The 16,896-nt window shown below is 38.2% G+C and overlaps 1 protein-coding gene and 1 long non-coding RNA gene across 2 annotated transcripts; one reads left to right on the top strand and one right to left on the bottom strand.

Annotated features, from left to right (window-relative positions):
* Window positions 1-293: 293 nt before the first annotated feature.
* On the bottom strand, window positions 294-5,849 carry LOC141587119 (UV-B-induced protein At3g17800, chloroplastic). The gene is made up of 3 exons (XM_074408548.1): window positions 5,576-5,849; window positions 2,498-2,775; window positions 294-1,215 (listed from the first exon to the last, which is right to left on the bottom strand). Exons 1-3 carry the CDS (start codon window positions 5,708-5,710, stop codon window positions 399-401), a joined length of 1,230 nt encoding a protein of 409 aa, XP_074264649.1. The 5' UTR covers window positions 5,711-5,849; the 3' UTR covers window positions 294-398.
* A 344-nt stretch (window positions 5,850-6,193) lies between these two features.
* On the top strand, window positions 6,194-7,845 carry LOC141658909 (uncharacterized). The gene is made up of 3 exons (XR_012549517.1): window positions 6,194-6,367; window positions 7,557-7,711; window positions 7,811-7,845. It is a non-coding gene; the product is annotated as an uncharacterized LOC141658909 (long non-coding RNA).
* The last annotated feature ends 9,051 nt before the right edge of the window (window positions 7,846-16,896 follow it).

Here is a 16,896-nt window from a genome sequence, read left to right as displayed (position 1 = left end):
TAGAAAAATATATTACAAATAGTAAACGTGTGAGTTAGACAACTCCAACACATTTTATTTCATTGAAAATAAAATTTAACGGTAAATAGAGGTAGCCCGGTCGAAGCCGGGCACCAAACCTAGTCAGTTCCTAATTTTCAGCTACCTTATCCGTTACCTTTTCAAGTTTTAGTTAGCTTTTCAGTTTTCAGCTACCTTTTCAGGTCGTTTTACCAAACAGAGCCCAAGGGGATATTCTCTTTATTCTTTCTCCGAAACAAGTCGATAATTAAGGCGGGAAAGATGATTGTAAATAATACAAGCTTCCCATCTTGTTGGAAGACTAAAATAATTTATAGCTGAGATGAACTTACCAAACATGTTATCCTGGAAAAATGTACACTACTATACAAGATTTTTCAGCTATTAACGAAACTGTACTTAGACTCGACATAATCTTCTGCATCCCATAAAAATGATCCAAATGCAACTGCCTCTAAAACCAGCATTGTCAACCCTGAAAACGAAATCGACACAATTTCATCGTTCTCCGTCTCCAATACACCGCCTCCACTTACCTTAATATCTGGCCGGCCAAATATGGCTTGTGTCTGCCTTTCAATCAACATCATAGCTTCTCTGGATCTAATGGTTGCATACCTCTGGAGAGTCTCCGAGTCCAAGTACATGACATATGACCTGAGTTTGTAGGAGCCGCCATCACCAGAATCCTCAGGAAGGCCATAGCTAATAACCTCTTCATCAGCCGGGATTTGTATAAGTGAATCCGGATCCCAAAATGGGCTTTCAGGTATAGGATCCTGAAACTTGACAGTGTTTTTGCCGAAGTCTTTTGGAAGAGTGTTCATGGCTCTTTCTAGTTGGTATCTTTGGTCAACTCGTCTGAGGAAATATCCATACATTATAGAGGCAGCATATAGCTTCCCGAGTTTTATTTTGCTGATCTCAATAAGAGTCTGCAATGGGCCCACAAGCCGCTCCCCGAGCACAAGGGACAGGTGGCTTTGAATCATCTCGAATGCTTCCGGAGAGTGTACAGATTCAAGTTTTTCTTCTTGGTTAGGCCAAAAATCGACCCTGCCTGTAATATCCGGACTTCGAGTTATCTTCGGGATCATTGAGATATTATTCTCCACAAATTTTAGCACAATCAAACAGTACAATATCTCCTCCAAGGCTTTCTGTCTGTCCTTTTCTCTGACTTCAGCTATTCTCCTGAAGTGATCACTCTATAAAGTTACTTTTCTTCAGTTAGGAGAGGCTTGAGTCAACAACAACTATAGCATCATTCCGGAGCCGTTAAAGGCTCCCGCTAATACAAAATTGCATTATAAATTGGTACTTCACAAAATCAAAGGAGTAAACAATGCATGAGACATTTTGCTTTGTTCCATGATGTTCCAAAACCAAAGCAAGATGGATTCGGTTGACTCCAGGGGAAATGAAAATAAGAATAGTCAGACACTCATAAATAGTTAAATACTGATACAGGGATCAATAAAATTTTGGAAGGAACCAAACACGTGGTTTAAAATCGCGGTCGCAGTAATAGTATCGCGGAATCATCCTCGACTCGGTCGTCGGGCTCCGAGTGACGGTTATCGGGTGATATTTATTTTACAAGCTTTTGTAGATATTTTTATTATCTATTGGCTATTTCATATAGAATTAGATTAATTCTATTTAGAATAATTAATTTGACCGGTTATACAAGTTTTAAGAGCTTTACATTACAAAATTTGGCCAGTACAAGTTATAACTTGTCTCGGCTGATATTTTCCTAAATTTAGTTAACCCAATACATCTCGGGCCGCCTCCATTACCGATACATCTCGGGCGATACGATACATCTCCGCTTAGATTTTAAACCATGATTAAACATTAGTTGTTTCTTCAGCTGGAAGGATCGATAACAAAATACTCTGAATGTACAAAATGACCCCTTTCCCCAAGAAAAAAGGAGCCTTTTCCTTCATGAGTCATTGTTTTAGCTTAAACGTAAATTGTGAGATTGTCAGAATAGAAATTTTAGTTCAGAAATTGTTACACAAGACTAACTTTATCAACAAACCAAGAACAACGAACAAATTAACAAAGACGCAGGACGAAGAATGTCAAAATAGGCCGGAATAATTATTGATCACGGGTATCAAGATTCTCATAAAACCAACCATGCTCCTATTCAAATATTCAACAAAATTAAACTAATTTGATGATGACCAATTTTGAAGTACAAGTTTGCGAAACAAGAGATAAAAAACGGGAGCGTTCGTTGTCACAGAAAGTTGTGAGGTTTTTTACATGAAATTTTTGGCTAGTTCCTACCGATTGTATTTGTACTGAAGTAAAATTAACATTATCATGATGTTCCACCAAAATCCGAGAGTTCATACCATCCTACAGTCTTTTAATGGGTGGCTTTGCCAATGATGAGAAAAAGAATGCTCATAGACGACACATTGATTAAAAACAGAAAAAGGGAGCCATTGGTAAGAACCTGTAGAGAAGGAGGTCTTGAGATGAAGATGGAGTTTCTTTCTTTTGAGCCTCTCTATCATTTTGCAGGTTCTCTAGCTGCTGGTCAATAGCTGCAGGTAGAAGATGCGGATGAGTTTGTAAAATTTGAGTCAACAGTTGACCAGTTGGAGACTCCAACTGAACAGGAGAGAGTGGTGAAATTTCCTCTCCAGATTGGTTTGATGCTCTCACCATCAATCCCCTCGACTTGCTCTTATCCAGCCCTGCAAGCTTTCCGATGTAAAATGAACTATAGCTCTGCAAATTCAGATCCAAGGATTAAAAACGTTGAGCCTTACCCTTGTGTTAGCAACACAAAGAGGTTGTTTCCGAATGACCCAAGATGAAAATTGCGTCGAGAACTGCATTGAGAAGGATCGCTACTTCACAAGATAAAGAAGCGCAACCATTTTAGTGAGCCTTCGGCTCGATTGGAAATATGGAAAAATTAAAGGGCTTTTGTGCACAAAAAAATTCTAAATTTTATATTTTTGGATGTCAATGAAGCTAGAAGGAAAATTTTAAGGCTGACTAGTTTCGAACCCAACTCACGAGTACCAGTGTACCACCACTCAATAAGTTTACCAACTAACCTAACTGAAAATTATCTCCAACTTTAGGACCATGGAGTCGATGACATCCAAACAAGGCAGAAGCTGATGGCAAAAACATCTCGGATAAAGAATGAATACTTTATGGAACATTTTCCCACCCATAGAATGAAAGAGGGCAATAGACTCTGACTTGGATACTTTTGACTGCAATTGAAACACTGATTTTTTTTGCACAGATTTCCTAGAGTGAAACAAAACAGCGAACCAGGTTTAGACTTTTAAAAATATGTCTACTATTATGGTCTAGGCAAATTAAATGGTGACCCAAATAATAAATGAATGGATTTTTCACTTAAAATGGGATAGGCGCGTTGAAGGCGTTATTTAAGTCTCTGCTCCAATCGCCACACCACAGAGAGATTATATCAGTGCACCATCAATTTCAACATTGTGCACCGCGTCTTGCAAAATGAGAGGCTAAAAAGAGTTATCATTCACTTTGGATTGGAATAGAATACATTGTGCATTAGTGGAAGAGGTTTAAAGACATCATAGTTATTGTCATGGTGCTCTTAGAACCGCAGATCTCCTTGAAGCAGTCTAAGCCTTGTTTTTTTACGGTTGCAACAAACCACCTCCTAGAATCACTTGCAAATTTTGGCATTTGAAGACCAACACTTCACTCACAGCCATTACCAAAGCTTCAATTTTGTTCCATTGCCGTACTACCTAAGTGGCTTTTTTATGGTGAAATGGTGCCCTCTATAGAGGTTTTACACTCCGATAAGAACATAAAAGCATACATATCACTCAGTTGCAAGCAACTACTTGTTGGGTTCTGCCTAAATTTGTCCAAAACCAAGATAACTAATGCTACTTCGAAGATTACTGACGCTGATTTGGAGGACTGTCCAAGTATTCAGAGCTGCCTAACACTCTGAAGAAGAGGGTCCATCTTTTGAACTTGAAGAAGATGCGCAAGCATGGGATGAAGCTACTAATGTAGCAACTCAAGGGAAAGTAGAGTGCAAATAGTATTTTATAGCCACAGAGAATAAACCCTTAAGCATCTCAAGACTAAATTGGTAACAGTAAAATGCGATCGTGGCAGCTCCATCCAAGTTATGACCAGATGGTACATAATATGGTGACATTGATAATATTTTGTAATCTACGCATATATATAATGTGCAGTATAATATCTCTCATTCCAACGTGGTGATATGGAGACGAAAATTTCTTTAGGCCTCTACGTGGAAAACGAGGGATTAAAGAGCCATCTTTATTCTTTAGTGCACAGGGAAGGAAGGAAGTAACCTTAAAAATGCTGGATCATACGCATTCCTAAAATCAACTAGGAAAAACTAAGCAAAGTCACCATAGAAGACCATAAGTTATGTTTCCTTCTCTAACATATGAAAGACACAGTGATAGTGCCTTCCCATGATTGTGCATTTCTATGTGAAGTGAAACCTTGAATACTTGGACGAACCTCCAAGACGAATGTCCCATGGTATTAACCAACAAATAAAAGTATTGGTCTGTATTGGTCTTTGAGCATTCAAATTGGAAAGAGACTCTTCCACAGGTCATTGTTAATCCTATAAAGGAACATCAAGGCATATAACTAATTTGATGCTAGTATTAACCAACAAATAAAAGTGCACTAAGGAAGAAGAGGGAAAATTCACGTATTCTACAACAAAGCCTTAGCCCCAATATATTTGGGTAAGCTATAAGGTTCACAACAACAAGGACTAAATTCAATGACCCTGAAATTTGGTGAAGTTTTAAAGTTCCTTCACTTAACTTCTGTACTTTGGGGTTTATCAAATGTTGAGAGGCAAATAGTATATAGAGAACCACAATAAAAAAAATTGGTAAACTTCCAGGTACCACATCTTTGGAAGCCACAGTTTACAACAACTGCCCAAAGAACAATCTACATTTAAGGCATATATCTTTTACAAGTAAAACCCCTATTGCAGATCTTCACATAACAAGCCCTTCCTTCATTGGAACTCTCCAAAACCCTGCTCTAAACTGATCCATACTAGGTTGTTGTTGAAATCTCAGCCATATTCCCTATCAACACAATTAAAATCTTCTCACGAGTACTTGTTGCTAACATGCTCTCTAACTCTTTGGTCGGATGGGGAGAGTTGGAGAGAAGGAGAACAACATTTCTTGGTTGGTTAGTGAACTGGGTTTAAGGGTAATGAATACAAACCAAATTAATATAGCTCAAGCATAGGATAGGAAAGATTGTTTCGATATCAAACAAATACCCATCAAAATCAACATATTTCACCAAAAACTAAACAAATAACCATGAAATCCACTTGCACAACAGAACACTGGGAAAGAATACTACTACTACATGAACAATTAAAAAGAACCCTTGTATGAAAAACGTACTTCTGAAATTGCAGATACATAGCTGATTAGAATAATATAGAAAGTAAAAATAAAAAGAAGGGTGGGTAATTAAGAAAGGAACATACTTTAGTGGAAGAGGAAGAAGAAGCAGAAAGAAAGGAGGGTTTAAGAGAAGAAGTAAAATCAGGAGAACGGTAGGAAGAAGCAGTAGAAGAAGGTAATGCTACCAATACATCACTTATGCCACCTGAGACCTGCATTTCCTCCTCCTTTAATTAAGACTCAAGAGATAGTTGGAGTTTAATGGTTGTTTTTCTTTGTCAAAGGTGAGAATCTTGTCTCGTCTTGATAATAAAATGTTGGTACTTGCTTTTTACTTTTGGATTCTTTGTGGCCTTGGCCTCTTTGATTAATTGCCGTCCTTGAGGGCTTTGTGGATGTGCGGAAGTCTACAACTCGCCAAAATAAACTCAAATTCAAAAACTCGATTTGAGTAACTTGAAATCTACAGTCCGTCTTGCTTGTGACGGAGATATCCGTCGCAAACTTGCAACGGGTCGGATAGTGCTGTATTCGTGCTTAGTGAGTCGACATTGTGTACTATGCGTGAATAGGGAAGGCTGACTTTTTTACTGTGAGCATTTAATGTTGTGCAGTAAAGAAATACTAAACCCCCCTTCCAATACCTCACTCTAAGATTACACACTTCTAGTCAATTCATTTTCTCTTTTCATTTTCTTCTCTCTTCATTTTCTTCTCTCTTCTTCTCTCTTCATTCAAGAAATCCATGACATAGAAGTCATCTTCAGTCATCTTCATCATCGAAACACAAAAAAATAGTGACAAAAAAAATTACAAAGACATCACTTGCAAAAAATGCAAAAAAAATAAGGAAACATGGGAAATCAAGATCAAAGGTGGGTTTAGAACATGCATTTTATTTGAATATTTGGAATGATTTTTCATTTTTGACACATGCATACAAAAAAAAGAGTTAAATTTAGGGTTTATAAATTGGGATTTGTGAATATTTTCTGGATTTATAAATTTAGGGTAAAAAAAAGAGTTAAATTTTGGGTATGATGGTTTCTTTAGATTTTTGGGGTCTTGATAACTATTTAGATTTAATTTTCATTGTGATTTGATGACTGGTTATATTTTCGATTTGCATGTTTGCAATCTATTTTAGTCTTATTAATATAGTTTTGTGAAGTGTATTATGTGACCTATAAACGTGAAAATGTTACCAAATTAAGATGATTTTTTATTATGTTACAAACGGCATATCTCAACTTAATTTGGTAGAGTTGATTATGTTTATAAACTCGGACACTTTGTTACTACATGCTGTGGTGTTATGTTTTATTTATTTATTTTATCAAATTTTTTAACAAATTTCATGATCGTTGCCATTTTAAGCTTGAATCTCAAATAAATTTTATCATTTTAACACTTTGTTACTACATGTTGTGGTTGTTAGGAATGTTAGTTTGATTGTTACAAATTATAGTTCATTTTTCCTTCCTATGGTTGTGTTTTATTAAATTTTGGGTCAATTTTGTTTATCAAATTCCAACATTTTAGTTGTTATGAAATTTTGACTAAAGAACAGAAGATCACCAAATCGAGTTCACTTGTTTATATATTAAAGTAGTTTGTTACCAATATTAGAGATCTTGCCGTCTTTGGAAGATCGTAACATATTGATCAATGAAGTGAATATGTAATAGACTGAAATATGTTTCCATTTCCTGAATGTTTGTGACCATATTTATTAAATTTTGGGTCGATCACCAAATCGAGTTCACTTGTTTATATATTAAAGTAGTTTGTTACCAATATTAGAGATCTTGTCGTCCTTGGGAGATCGTAACATATTGATCAATGAAGTGAATATGTAACAGACTGAAATATGTTTTCATTTCCTGAATGTTTGTGACCATATTTACCCCGGGTGTACTCTATTTATCCCATCACATATTAGTTGCTGAAAATGATAACTTATACTGCTCAAACGGTCACATAATAAAATCTAGGAAAACATTTACCTCAAATGATTTTTGAAGTGGTCACATGTTAAATTGGGGTGGTTACATTTTTCTCCAGTGATGGGAAAAAGTTATGCATCTTCATCTAATTCACGAAATTCAAGAGTACTTGAAAAAACGATTTTATGCAAACACAATATGGGTGCAGTTTTGAGGATAGTGAAGCATGGAGAGCATATAGGAAAAAGGTTTTATGGGTGTTCTCTTTGGCCGGTATGTTATTTAACTTCATTTTTTGTTTGTTAATTTATTTTTGCAATTGAATTTGATTATATCTTGTGTAATCATTTCCTTATTGTACAACACTTGCAGCACAATAGTTGTGGCTTTTTTCAATTAGTTGATGTTGTAGACATAAAAATATGTCTCACATCTTTAAAATGGGGTCAAAAGTCAAAATGTTGACATTTGTGAGAATATCGCTTAAGAAATGGGCCGGTGAATTTTAGCCCGAACAAATATACGGTATTTAGTTCATCTTGTCAAGATATAAAATCAGTTCAATCGGAAAATGGGTTGTGCCATATATCTAATACGAAGTATGAGCCGCAAATAATAAGTCCGGAAATAAGAGTGTTAAGTCCAAATTGGACTTGTGCTTTGACAGCCCACAAAATGACAGTTGACAAGCCCAAAAAAAATTGTCGAAAGAAAAACAAGACCAAAGTTGTTGCTACAAGTTCTTGGTCAATACATACGTGCTTAAGCTGAATGCATTATGGGATATGATTGCATAGCTTTTCCAAAATGCTTGGTCAACCAACAGGCAACAGCATACAAGTTTGCTCCACAAAATATGGAGAGTGCATGAGACTAGGAATCCCAAGTCAACGGGAATAAGGGAGAAGAAATAGCATGTGATGGCATCATGTTGACCGTAGAAAGAAACAAAAAAAAGCTCTTATAAATGGAGTAAACATTCCCATTTTGAAGACGGCTCTGAATAATTTCCATAATCCCAAACAAACACACATCCCACAAAAAATACTCTACAAAACAAAAAAAAACTCTTACAAAACCTTCTCTAAAAAAAATCTCTCCTAAGAGGAAAGAAAGAGAAAAAGAAAAGACATTCAACTCTCAACAAAAATCTCTTCCAAGAGAAAACAAGAGAAAAGAAAAATACATTCATTTCTACTTCTCTAGATTTGAATACTAAATTACTCTTTGACATCAAGCGTTCGTCGCCGTCAATTAAAGAGAAGCAAGTCAAATTCGTCCAAGGAGAATCAAGTCTTCAAATCAAGACCCTCTTGTTCATTCATTGCGGAAATTGAATCAGTAGAACAACTAGTAGATTGTACCCTAAATCTTTTGAATTAATAAAATTATTATTTTGTTGCTCTATTTGTGTTTTATCTCTTGTTTGCAGATTTAACGCAAATTTGTTGTTACAAATTTGGATTATTCAGAGCCGTCTAACACTCTCTACAAATCTCTCCCAAGAGAAAACAAGAGAAAAGAAAAGACATTTACTTCTCTACAAAATCTCTCCTAAGAAAAAACTAGAGAAAAAGAAAGAATTATTCTTCAATCCGACGTCAAGCACCAATTGTAGTCAATTGAGGAGAAACAAGTCAAATTCATCAAAGGAGAATCAAGTCTTCAAATCAAGACCCTCCTATTCATTCAAATTGCGGAAATCGAATCAGTAGATCAACTAGTAGATTGTACCCGAAATCTTTTGAATTAATTAAAATTATTATTTTGTTGCATTTGTTTGTGTTTTATCTCTTGTTTGCAGATTTAACGCAAATTTGTTGTTACAAATTTGGCACGCTCGGTGGGACATCTCTACTACTCATCTCTTTTTCCGCACAATCAAGTTTCACAACAATCGTTTCAATGGCCTCTAACGAAAGCTCAATCCGTCTCGGTGGGTCTCTCGACAGATCGCCCATTGGTGTTTCTACAAGGAGCAGGACCAGATCCATCCTCTTCCGTACCGCTGCAGCAAGACTCCGTTCTGCATCTGTGCCTACGAGACCCCGCAAATCCAATGTCACTGTCAATGCTTCAAGGGAATCATATGGTGCCGGCAACTCTAGGCCATATGATTATCCTATGTTCGGTGCATCATCTCACATCCGAGTCGACGACCCTCAGTTTGTCTCATCATCGTTTCGAGAGAAGGTGTGCGACGCTTTTGAGAAGACGACTATTCACAACGGCCCGTCGTTTCAGCTATTCACCGAGGATGGTAGCCACAGTAGCGTTGGTTCGTCTCCGTCGTCACCGCGAAGATGTAATCAGGAGGTGTTGAGTCAACAGTCGTATTCCATGGTTGCACCCGTCATGGTTATTGATGGCGGCGACATGGAGGATCAACTCAACAAAATGAAAACCATTCTCGAAGAACTCCAGAAGGAAAACGAAGAAAAAACGAAGCAGATCGACGCCTTGACGAAAAGGTTGGAAAGGCGGCCCGCTTCATCGTTTCACAATGAAGATAGTGATGACGCCAGCGACAACGATGATGATTGTGAAAAGGATAAGTCGTTTACCGCTAAAGACGTCCAAAAGATGATCGCGGAGGCCTTCAAAAGACAGTTCGATGGAAACTTCCACTCCGTCGACAATCACCGTTACGTCAAGCCCTATAGCAAGAGGATTGACTGCATGAGGATGCCTATCGGTTATCAACCACCAAAATTTCAACAGTTTGATGGAAAGGGCAATCCCAAGCAACATATTGCTTATTTCATTAAAACGTGTAACACCGCAGGCTCTGTGGGAGATCTCCTTGTCAAGCAGTTCGTCCGATCTCTGAAGGGGATCGCCTTTGATTGGTACACGGACCTACGCGCCAAGTCGATCGACAGTTGGGACCAGATGGAGAAAGCGTTCCTCAATCGCTTCTACAATACCAGGCGTATTGTAAGCATGACGGAACTCACTAACACGAAGCAATGGAAGGACGAACCCATCATTGACTATATCAGTAGGTGGCGCGCGTTAAGCCTCGAATGTAAAGATCGTTTGTCGGAAACTTCTGCTGTCGAAATGTGCATCCAGGGAATGAATCTGGAGCTAGTCTACATCCTCCAAGGCAACAAGCCAATAACATTCCAGGACTTAGCCACTCGAGCTCACGACATGGAGATTACCATCGCTAGCCATGGAGGACGACTTTTCACTCATTACGAACCAAAAACGGAATGGAAAGATTTTAAGAAAAATGACAAGGCGTCCAGTAGCACTTCAAATGAGGTTATGACAATTTCTGCTTCTAATCCGGTAAAAATTACGGCGCGGCCTAAAACTGATAAGAAGGTGGCGACATATGCAAAGTCACGGTCGACTCTTAAAGAGCTTGAGCAAAAGAAATACCCTTTTCCAGATTCCGATTTAGCAGGGATGTTAGATGATCTATTGGAAAAGAAGGTTATCGAGCTTCTGGAGTCTAAACGACCAAGTGAAGCCGGACGTACGAACGATCCGAAGTATTGCCGATATCATCGGGTCGTAAGTCATCCATTGGAGAAATGCATAACCCTCAAAGAGAAAATAATGAGGTTAGCCGAAGAAGGGAAAATTCTCTTGGATCAAGATGATGTTGCTGAGTCCAACTGCATTGTAGCACAAGTGGATGTTGAAAGCCATAGGCCATACCTTCGTTTTGCAGTCAAAGAATGTACACAAATGATTCAGTTCGAAACTCTAGAGTCGGTGATCGTCGTTACGCCTGAAGAGTCTATATTCGCCATGTCATCAAGTTCCGACGCTCCAAATCAACGTGACGGCGATGAAGGGTGGACTCTTGCGACTAAGCGACGACCAAATAAGCAAAAATGCCAAGTGCCAATTTCCCAACATCAAACATCGACTCGTCCAAAAGTAAGAAGATCGCCATACAGGAAAGATTGGAGAACCGACTTGAAATCTCCGCCAGATGTGACATCGTCTGAGAAAGTGAAGTCGAAGGTACATCAAATTCTGACATTATGGGACTATTTTCCCAAGTCCTACCTCCCCCAAGCTTCGGTGAACACCGTGTCTTTTGCTGTTGTCGAGGATGCTTCATCCCAATATATTGCGGCAGATCTCGCGGAAAGTGAAGGCGATAACACAGAAAAGTTGCCACAAAGGTCTGTTTTTGACAGGCTGGGTCAACCAACTTCTACTCCTCGCTCTTCCGTGTTCGACAGGCTCGGAGAAAGAGAAGAGACCGTCCGGGTCCAATTAACATCATGTTCTCAACAACAAAGGTCAAATGCGTCAGTATTCATTCGCATTGGAGGGAGTAAGGTAAAGAAATCAGTCTTCAGTCGCATTGACAACTCAAAGGTGAAAAAGAGGTGTCGACGAAAGCAGAAGAAGTCCTCAAAGACAAAATTTGCAGTCGACCTCAGGAAAGATACCAATAGTGTAATCCCCTCTCGAATGAAACGTCATCTTGAAGTGGAAATAACCACGGGTAGGTCACTAAAAATAAAAGGACCTACCGTCATCTTCCCAAATCCGCAAGAGGAGTCAAGTCAAAGGAAAATCGCTTGGGATATTGCCTCGTCCAACCATGTGACGACACAAAAGTGCCAAGATTCGGATGATGAGATGGAACCGGTGAAACTACTAAAACTCTCGAAGATTGTATCCAAGCGACGTTGATGACTTGAAGGAAATCAACCTAGGCGCAAGTTGAGGTGCCATCGACTTCCAAGTCAAGAAAAAAATTCAAGAAGCTATCTCACGACTGGTCATCCGCCAAGTCATATAATGACAGGGTGACTAAAAAAAAATACCATTACGACAAGTTTTGGTACGCCTTGACCTCCAAGTCAAACACAAATTCGCCCGCCAAGTCAAAAAATGACAGGGTGATATTGGAAGAAAGATGGATCATCCTTACGACAAGTTATGTTGCTCATTATCGACTTCCAAGTCAAGCCAAATGAAGCTGCCTTCGAGACAAGTCAGGACGTTCATCATCGACTTCTAAGTCAAAGGAAAATGGATCGGGACCCCGCCACGTTAAGGCGGCAAAAAAAAAAGTGCACATGGCAAGGTCCCGAGGGGGCAATAGTCCGGAGATCCATCATCATGCCAGCTCCTGAGCAAGAGCCTAAACTGCACACCAAAAAAAAAAAAAAAAATCCAAAACACAAATCTCTTTAATGAACTACGTTGGCTTGATCCGGCAGAGTATTATTACTTTGTAGGTACGTAGGCAGCTTGAGTAAAACCCTTTTACTTAGGTGCGGCCAAACCCCTCAAACAAAATCGACTCAGTTTCGTTTGAACTACGTTGGCTTGATCTCGTAGAGTATATTCGTTCATGCTTTATGGGTACGTAGGCAGCTGAAGTAAACAATTTGCTTTAGTCCGGCCACACCAAAAAAAAAAAAAAGCTTCTTTCACTCCTAGCCCATATGAGTAGAAACTATGTACGGCAAAACAAAATGGATATGCGAGATTGAGAAATAAAAAACAATATGACTCATCTTATTATTGTCCATGATTCAACAAAATATACACTCCCAAGTGTGAAAAAAAAAAAAAAAAAAACTAAAGCGAAGGAAAATACAACATCTTCTAGCCATTCCCAATGGCACATAACGTAAAGAATCCAAATCAAAAGTGAAAGATGCCTCTTGTTAAATTTCATCTCTCAAGAGTCAAAAGTGTGACAACTTCGGAAAACGGTGGCACAATGTTACAGTCGGAGCACCAGCAGGGAGCTTTCGACTTCTTGCCACTAAGAGTACAAGTTCGGTGGATATGTCGAAGAGACCCGTCATATTAGCGAAGATGGCGTGTTTGACTCTGTTATCTTCTTCGTCTATGCTATGTTCGACAGTCACTAACTATTCTTTGCCAGTCATCTGAAGTATGTCCGTCTTAAAGTGCACCTTATCGTCTATCGTCTCCTAAGGCAGAAAAGACAAACTAGATTATTTCTTTTCAAAAAAAAAAAAGACTTATAAAGTGAAATAATGTGGTGCGGACCACGTACATGAGTACATCCTTCAAAAATAAAAAAAATAAAACCACTAAATTCCAAATCAAACATTTCAAAAAAAAAATGAAATGAGTTAGACTTGGAAGGTATGTGGGTGGTGTACGTGGCAATGTGGCATTGAAATTAAAAATGAATTCTCAGTCGTCATACAAGATGAATTCAAGTCCACTGAAACTCAAACTGTTCACCAGTTTAATTATTATTTTTGATCATGGTTAAGTCGAATCATAAAGATGAGTAATAACAAATTAATTCCTCGTCTGGGTTCACTGACTATACACCCATAAGATTTCGGATGTCACTCACGGCCTTCAGTTTGTGACGGATTATTCGTCTTCGAAAGCACATGTCGACGTGTTCTGGCGGCATCGAGATAACATCCGGTCGATGGTAGGTTTCGTCGTCGTAAAATGAAAGTACCGTGACTGTTCCGTCAACAAGCAGACTATCAGGAAACCAAAAAAAAAAAAATCCCAGACAATTCCCTTGAGTGCTGGAAACAAGCCATCCAAATAAAATTCAAAGGGCATCCCAAATTAAGTCAAGCCTAGCGTGAGTAGATTTATGAAGTCAAAGTCGTACGGATATGGCAACTGATCCTGCGTCTGGGCTCATGATGCCGGTTGTCAAGGCGGGGATCTCAATCGGTGGCAGACTTCTCTTCGTGGAGCAGAGGGTTAATACTTTCCGGTGGCATCGGGCTCGTAGCTAGCATGTCGATTTCGGGGTTTCGTCGTTGTCGAAAGGAGAAGCACCAGGACTGGTCCGCGTGTTTTCATAAGATGGGTGCCGTATTTGCAATCGTTAAAGAATGAAATGCAGATGATGAAGACGACGTGAACCATTATTTAATCTCAGAAACGTCGGGCAGAAGTCCGTAAGTCACATGTAAGGCGATTCAGTCATTCAGAGGCATGACGTCGTTATTGGCGGGGCACCGCACCGGTCAACGAGGTATATCCAATGTAAATCTCAACGTCAAGCTAAGCGACTACCTCGATTTCGTAGTTCACACACCAAAAGGATGAGCACTAGATACACGTCAATGATGGAGCAGCTACGATGACGAGAAGTTCATTACAACGTCGGAGACCAGAGTGATACATACGGTGCTGCATACAAACAAAAAATGGGTAAGTAAATCGCAAATTTTGCTTACCTACAAACCTGAAATTCCGGTAGTCCTTTTGTGGCTTTGGATTTCGTCGTCGGGAGTCGAGGTGAACGTTGAGTTCTCGAGTAAGGCAAATTGGATTTCTGGAGTGCACTGGATTTCTGGAGTGCACTGGCCGTGAGCTCCTTGTCCAACAGATGCAATCGATCGTGCTTCTAGCCAAGTATAGCTCTCGGTCGAGAAATGAAGGTGATAGGTTGAGTGATAAAGTGGAATAAAAATTGCGCAGCTCATGGTTTCTTTTATAGTAATTGGTGGGTTTACTATGAGGAATTTGAGTAGTCATGAAAGACTAGTAGGCATCAAAGACTACCAAACTTTATCTTGAAAAAAAAGATATTTCCCAGATGCATCAAATTATCCAATGAAGACAAATTCTATCACTTGCAAAAGTAGTTGTGTATACCCGGAAAATGGAAAGGCTCCGTTAAAATGGACCTGCGGCGCTGCAAAAGTAAAATATCGGGATCGACTCACGCTTAAACACTCAAATTCGTGTACGTGACTCAATTTCGAGGGGGCAAATTTGTAGACATAAAAATATGTCTCACATCTTTAAAATGGGGTCAAAAGTCAAAATGTTGACATTTGTGAGAATATCGTTTAAGAAATGGGTCGGTGAATTTTAGCCCGAACAAATATACGGTATTTAGTTCATCTTGTCAAGATATAAAATCAGTTCAATCGGAAAATGGGTTGTGCCATATATCTAATATGAAGTATGAGCCGCAAATAATAAGTCCGGAAATAAGAGTGCTAAGTCCAAATTGGACTTGTGCTTTGACAGCCCACAAAATGACAGCTGACAAGCCCAAAAAAAATTGTCGAAAGAAAAACAAGACCAAAGTTGTTGCTACAAGTTCTTGGTACATACGTGCTTAAGCTGAATGCATTATGGGATATGATTGCATAGCTTTTCCAAAATACTTGGTCAACCAACAGCATACAAGTTTGCTCCACAAAATATGGAGAGTGCATGAGACTAGGAATCCCAAGTCAACGGGAATAAGGGAGAAGAAATAGCATGTGATGGCATCATGTTGACCGTAGAAAGAAACAAAAAAAAGCTCTTATAAATGGAGTAAACATTCCCATTTTGAAGACGGCTCTGAATAATCTCCATAATCCCAAACAAACACACATCCCACAAAAAATACTCTACAAAACAAAAAAACTCTCTACAAAACCTTCTCTAAAAAAAAATCTCTCCTAAGAGGAATGAAAGAGAAAAAGAAAAGACATTCAACTCTCAACAAAAATCTCTTCCAAGAGAAAACAAGAGAAAAGAAAAATACATTCATTTCTACTTCTCTAGATTTGAATACTAAATTACTCTTTGACATCAAGCGTTCGTCCCCATCAATTTAAGAGAAGCAAGTCAAATTCGTCCAAGGAGAATCAAGTCTTCAAATCAAGACCCTCCTGTTCATTCATTGCGGAAATTGAATCAGTAGAACAACTAGTAGATTGTACCATAAATCTTTTGAATTAATAAAATTATTATTTTGTTGCTCTATTTGTGTTTTATCTAGGCAAATTTGTTGTTACAAATGTCATGGCGGAAAGTGAGGGCATAGAGAAGAAGAACGAGTTGCAATAGAAAATGAAGAATCTGAAGATAAAGAATGAAAAGTTGAAAATGGTTGTTGTAGAATTAAATATTGAAATCATGAAACATAGGAAAAGCGAGAAATTAGTTACGGTTACCTTGTTGGTTTCTTGGGTTTTATTTGCATTTTATTGTATGTTTAAGAATTGAAAAATAGTAAACATTTGCTAACATATTGAATAAGTTTGTGAACAAGTTCTAATGTGTAATATGTTTCCACTATGCAGATGTTTGTTTACATAAGTAGTTGAATGTAAGTGATCTGAAAATGTTAACATATTTAAACCTAAAATGGTAACATGTTGGATCATTACTTCACAGGTTTATCCATTATGTTACCAAATTCTATATGATAACATATTAAGCAATAATGAAAACGTTAGTTAATATATATATATATAATGCCACATTTAATTCACTTTATAAATATATTGGAAAATGATATGAAGAAAATTTGTAAAATACACTTATGTAAATCATGAAAAATTAATTCACATGTTTATCTATTATATTACCAATTTCAATATCGGATAGGATCTAGAATTGCACCAAGTTTAGTTCTTTAGTTGTTTGAGTGTTTGGATCAACATCCATTGTAAGTTGACAGGGTGACATTAGGACCAAAACTAGAGACATTTATCAGATATACGCCAGCA

Source organism: Silene latifolia, chromosome 6 (genome assembly GCF_048544455.1).
Source record: "Silene latifolia isolate original U9 population chromosome 6, ASM4854445v1, whole genome shotgun sequence".
Lineage (NCBI taxonomy): Eukaryota > Viridiplantae > Streptophyta > Magnoliopsida > Caryophyllales > Caryophyllaceae > Silene > Silene latifolia.
The sequence above is the reverse complement of the archived record's forward strand: the minus strand, read 5'-3'. Positions and strand labels throughout refer to the sequence as shown.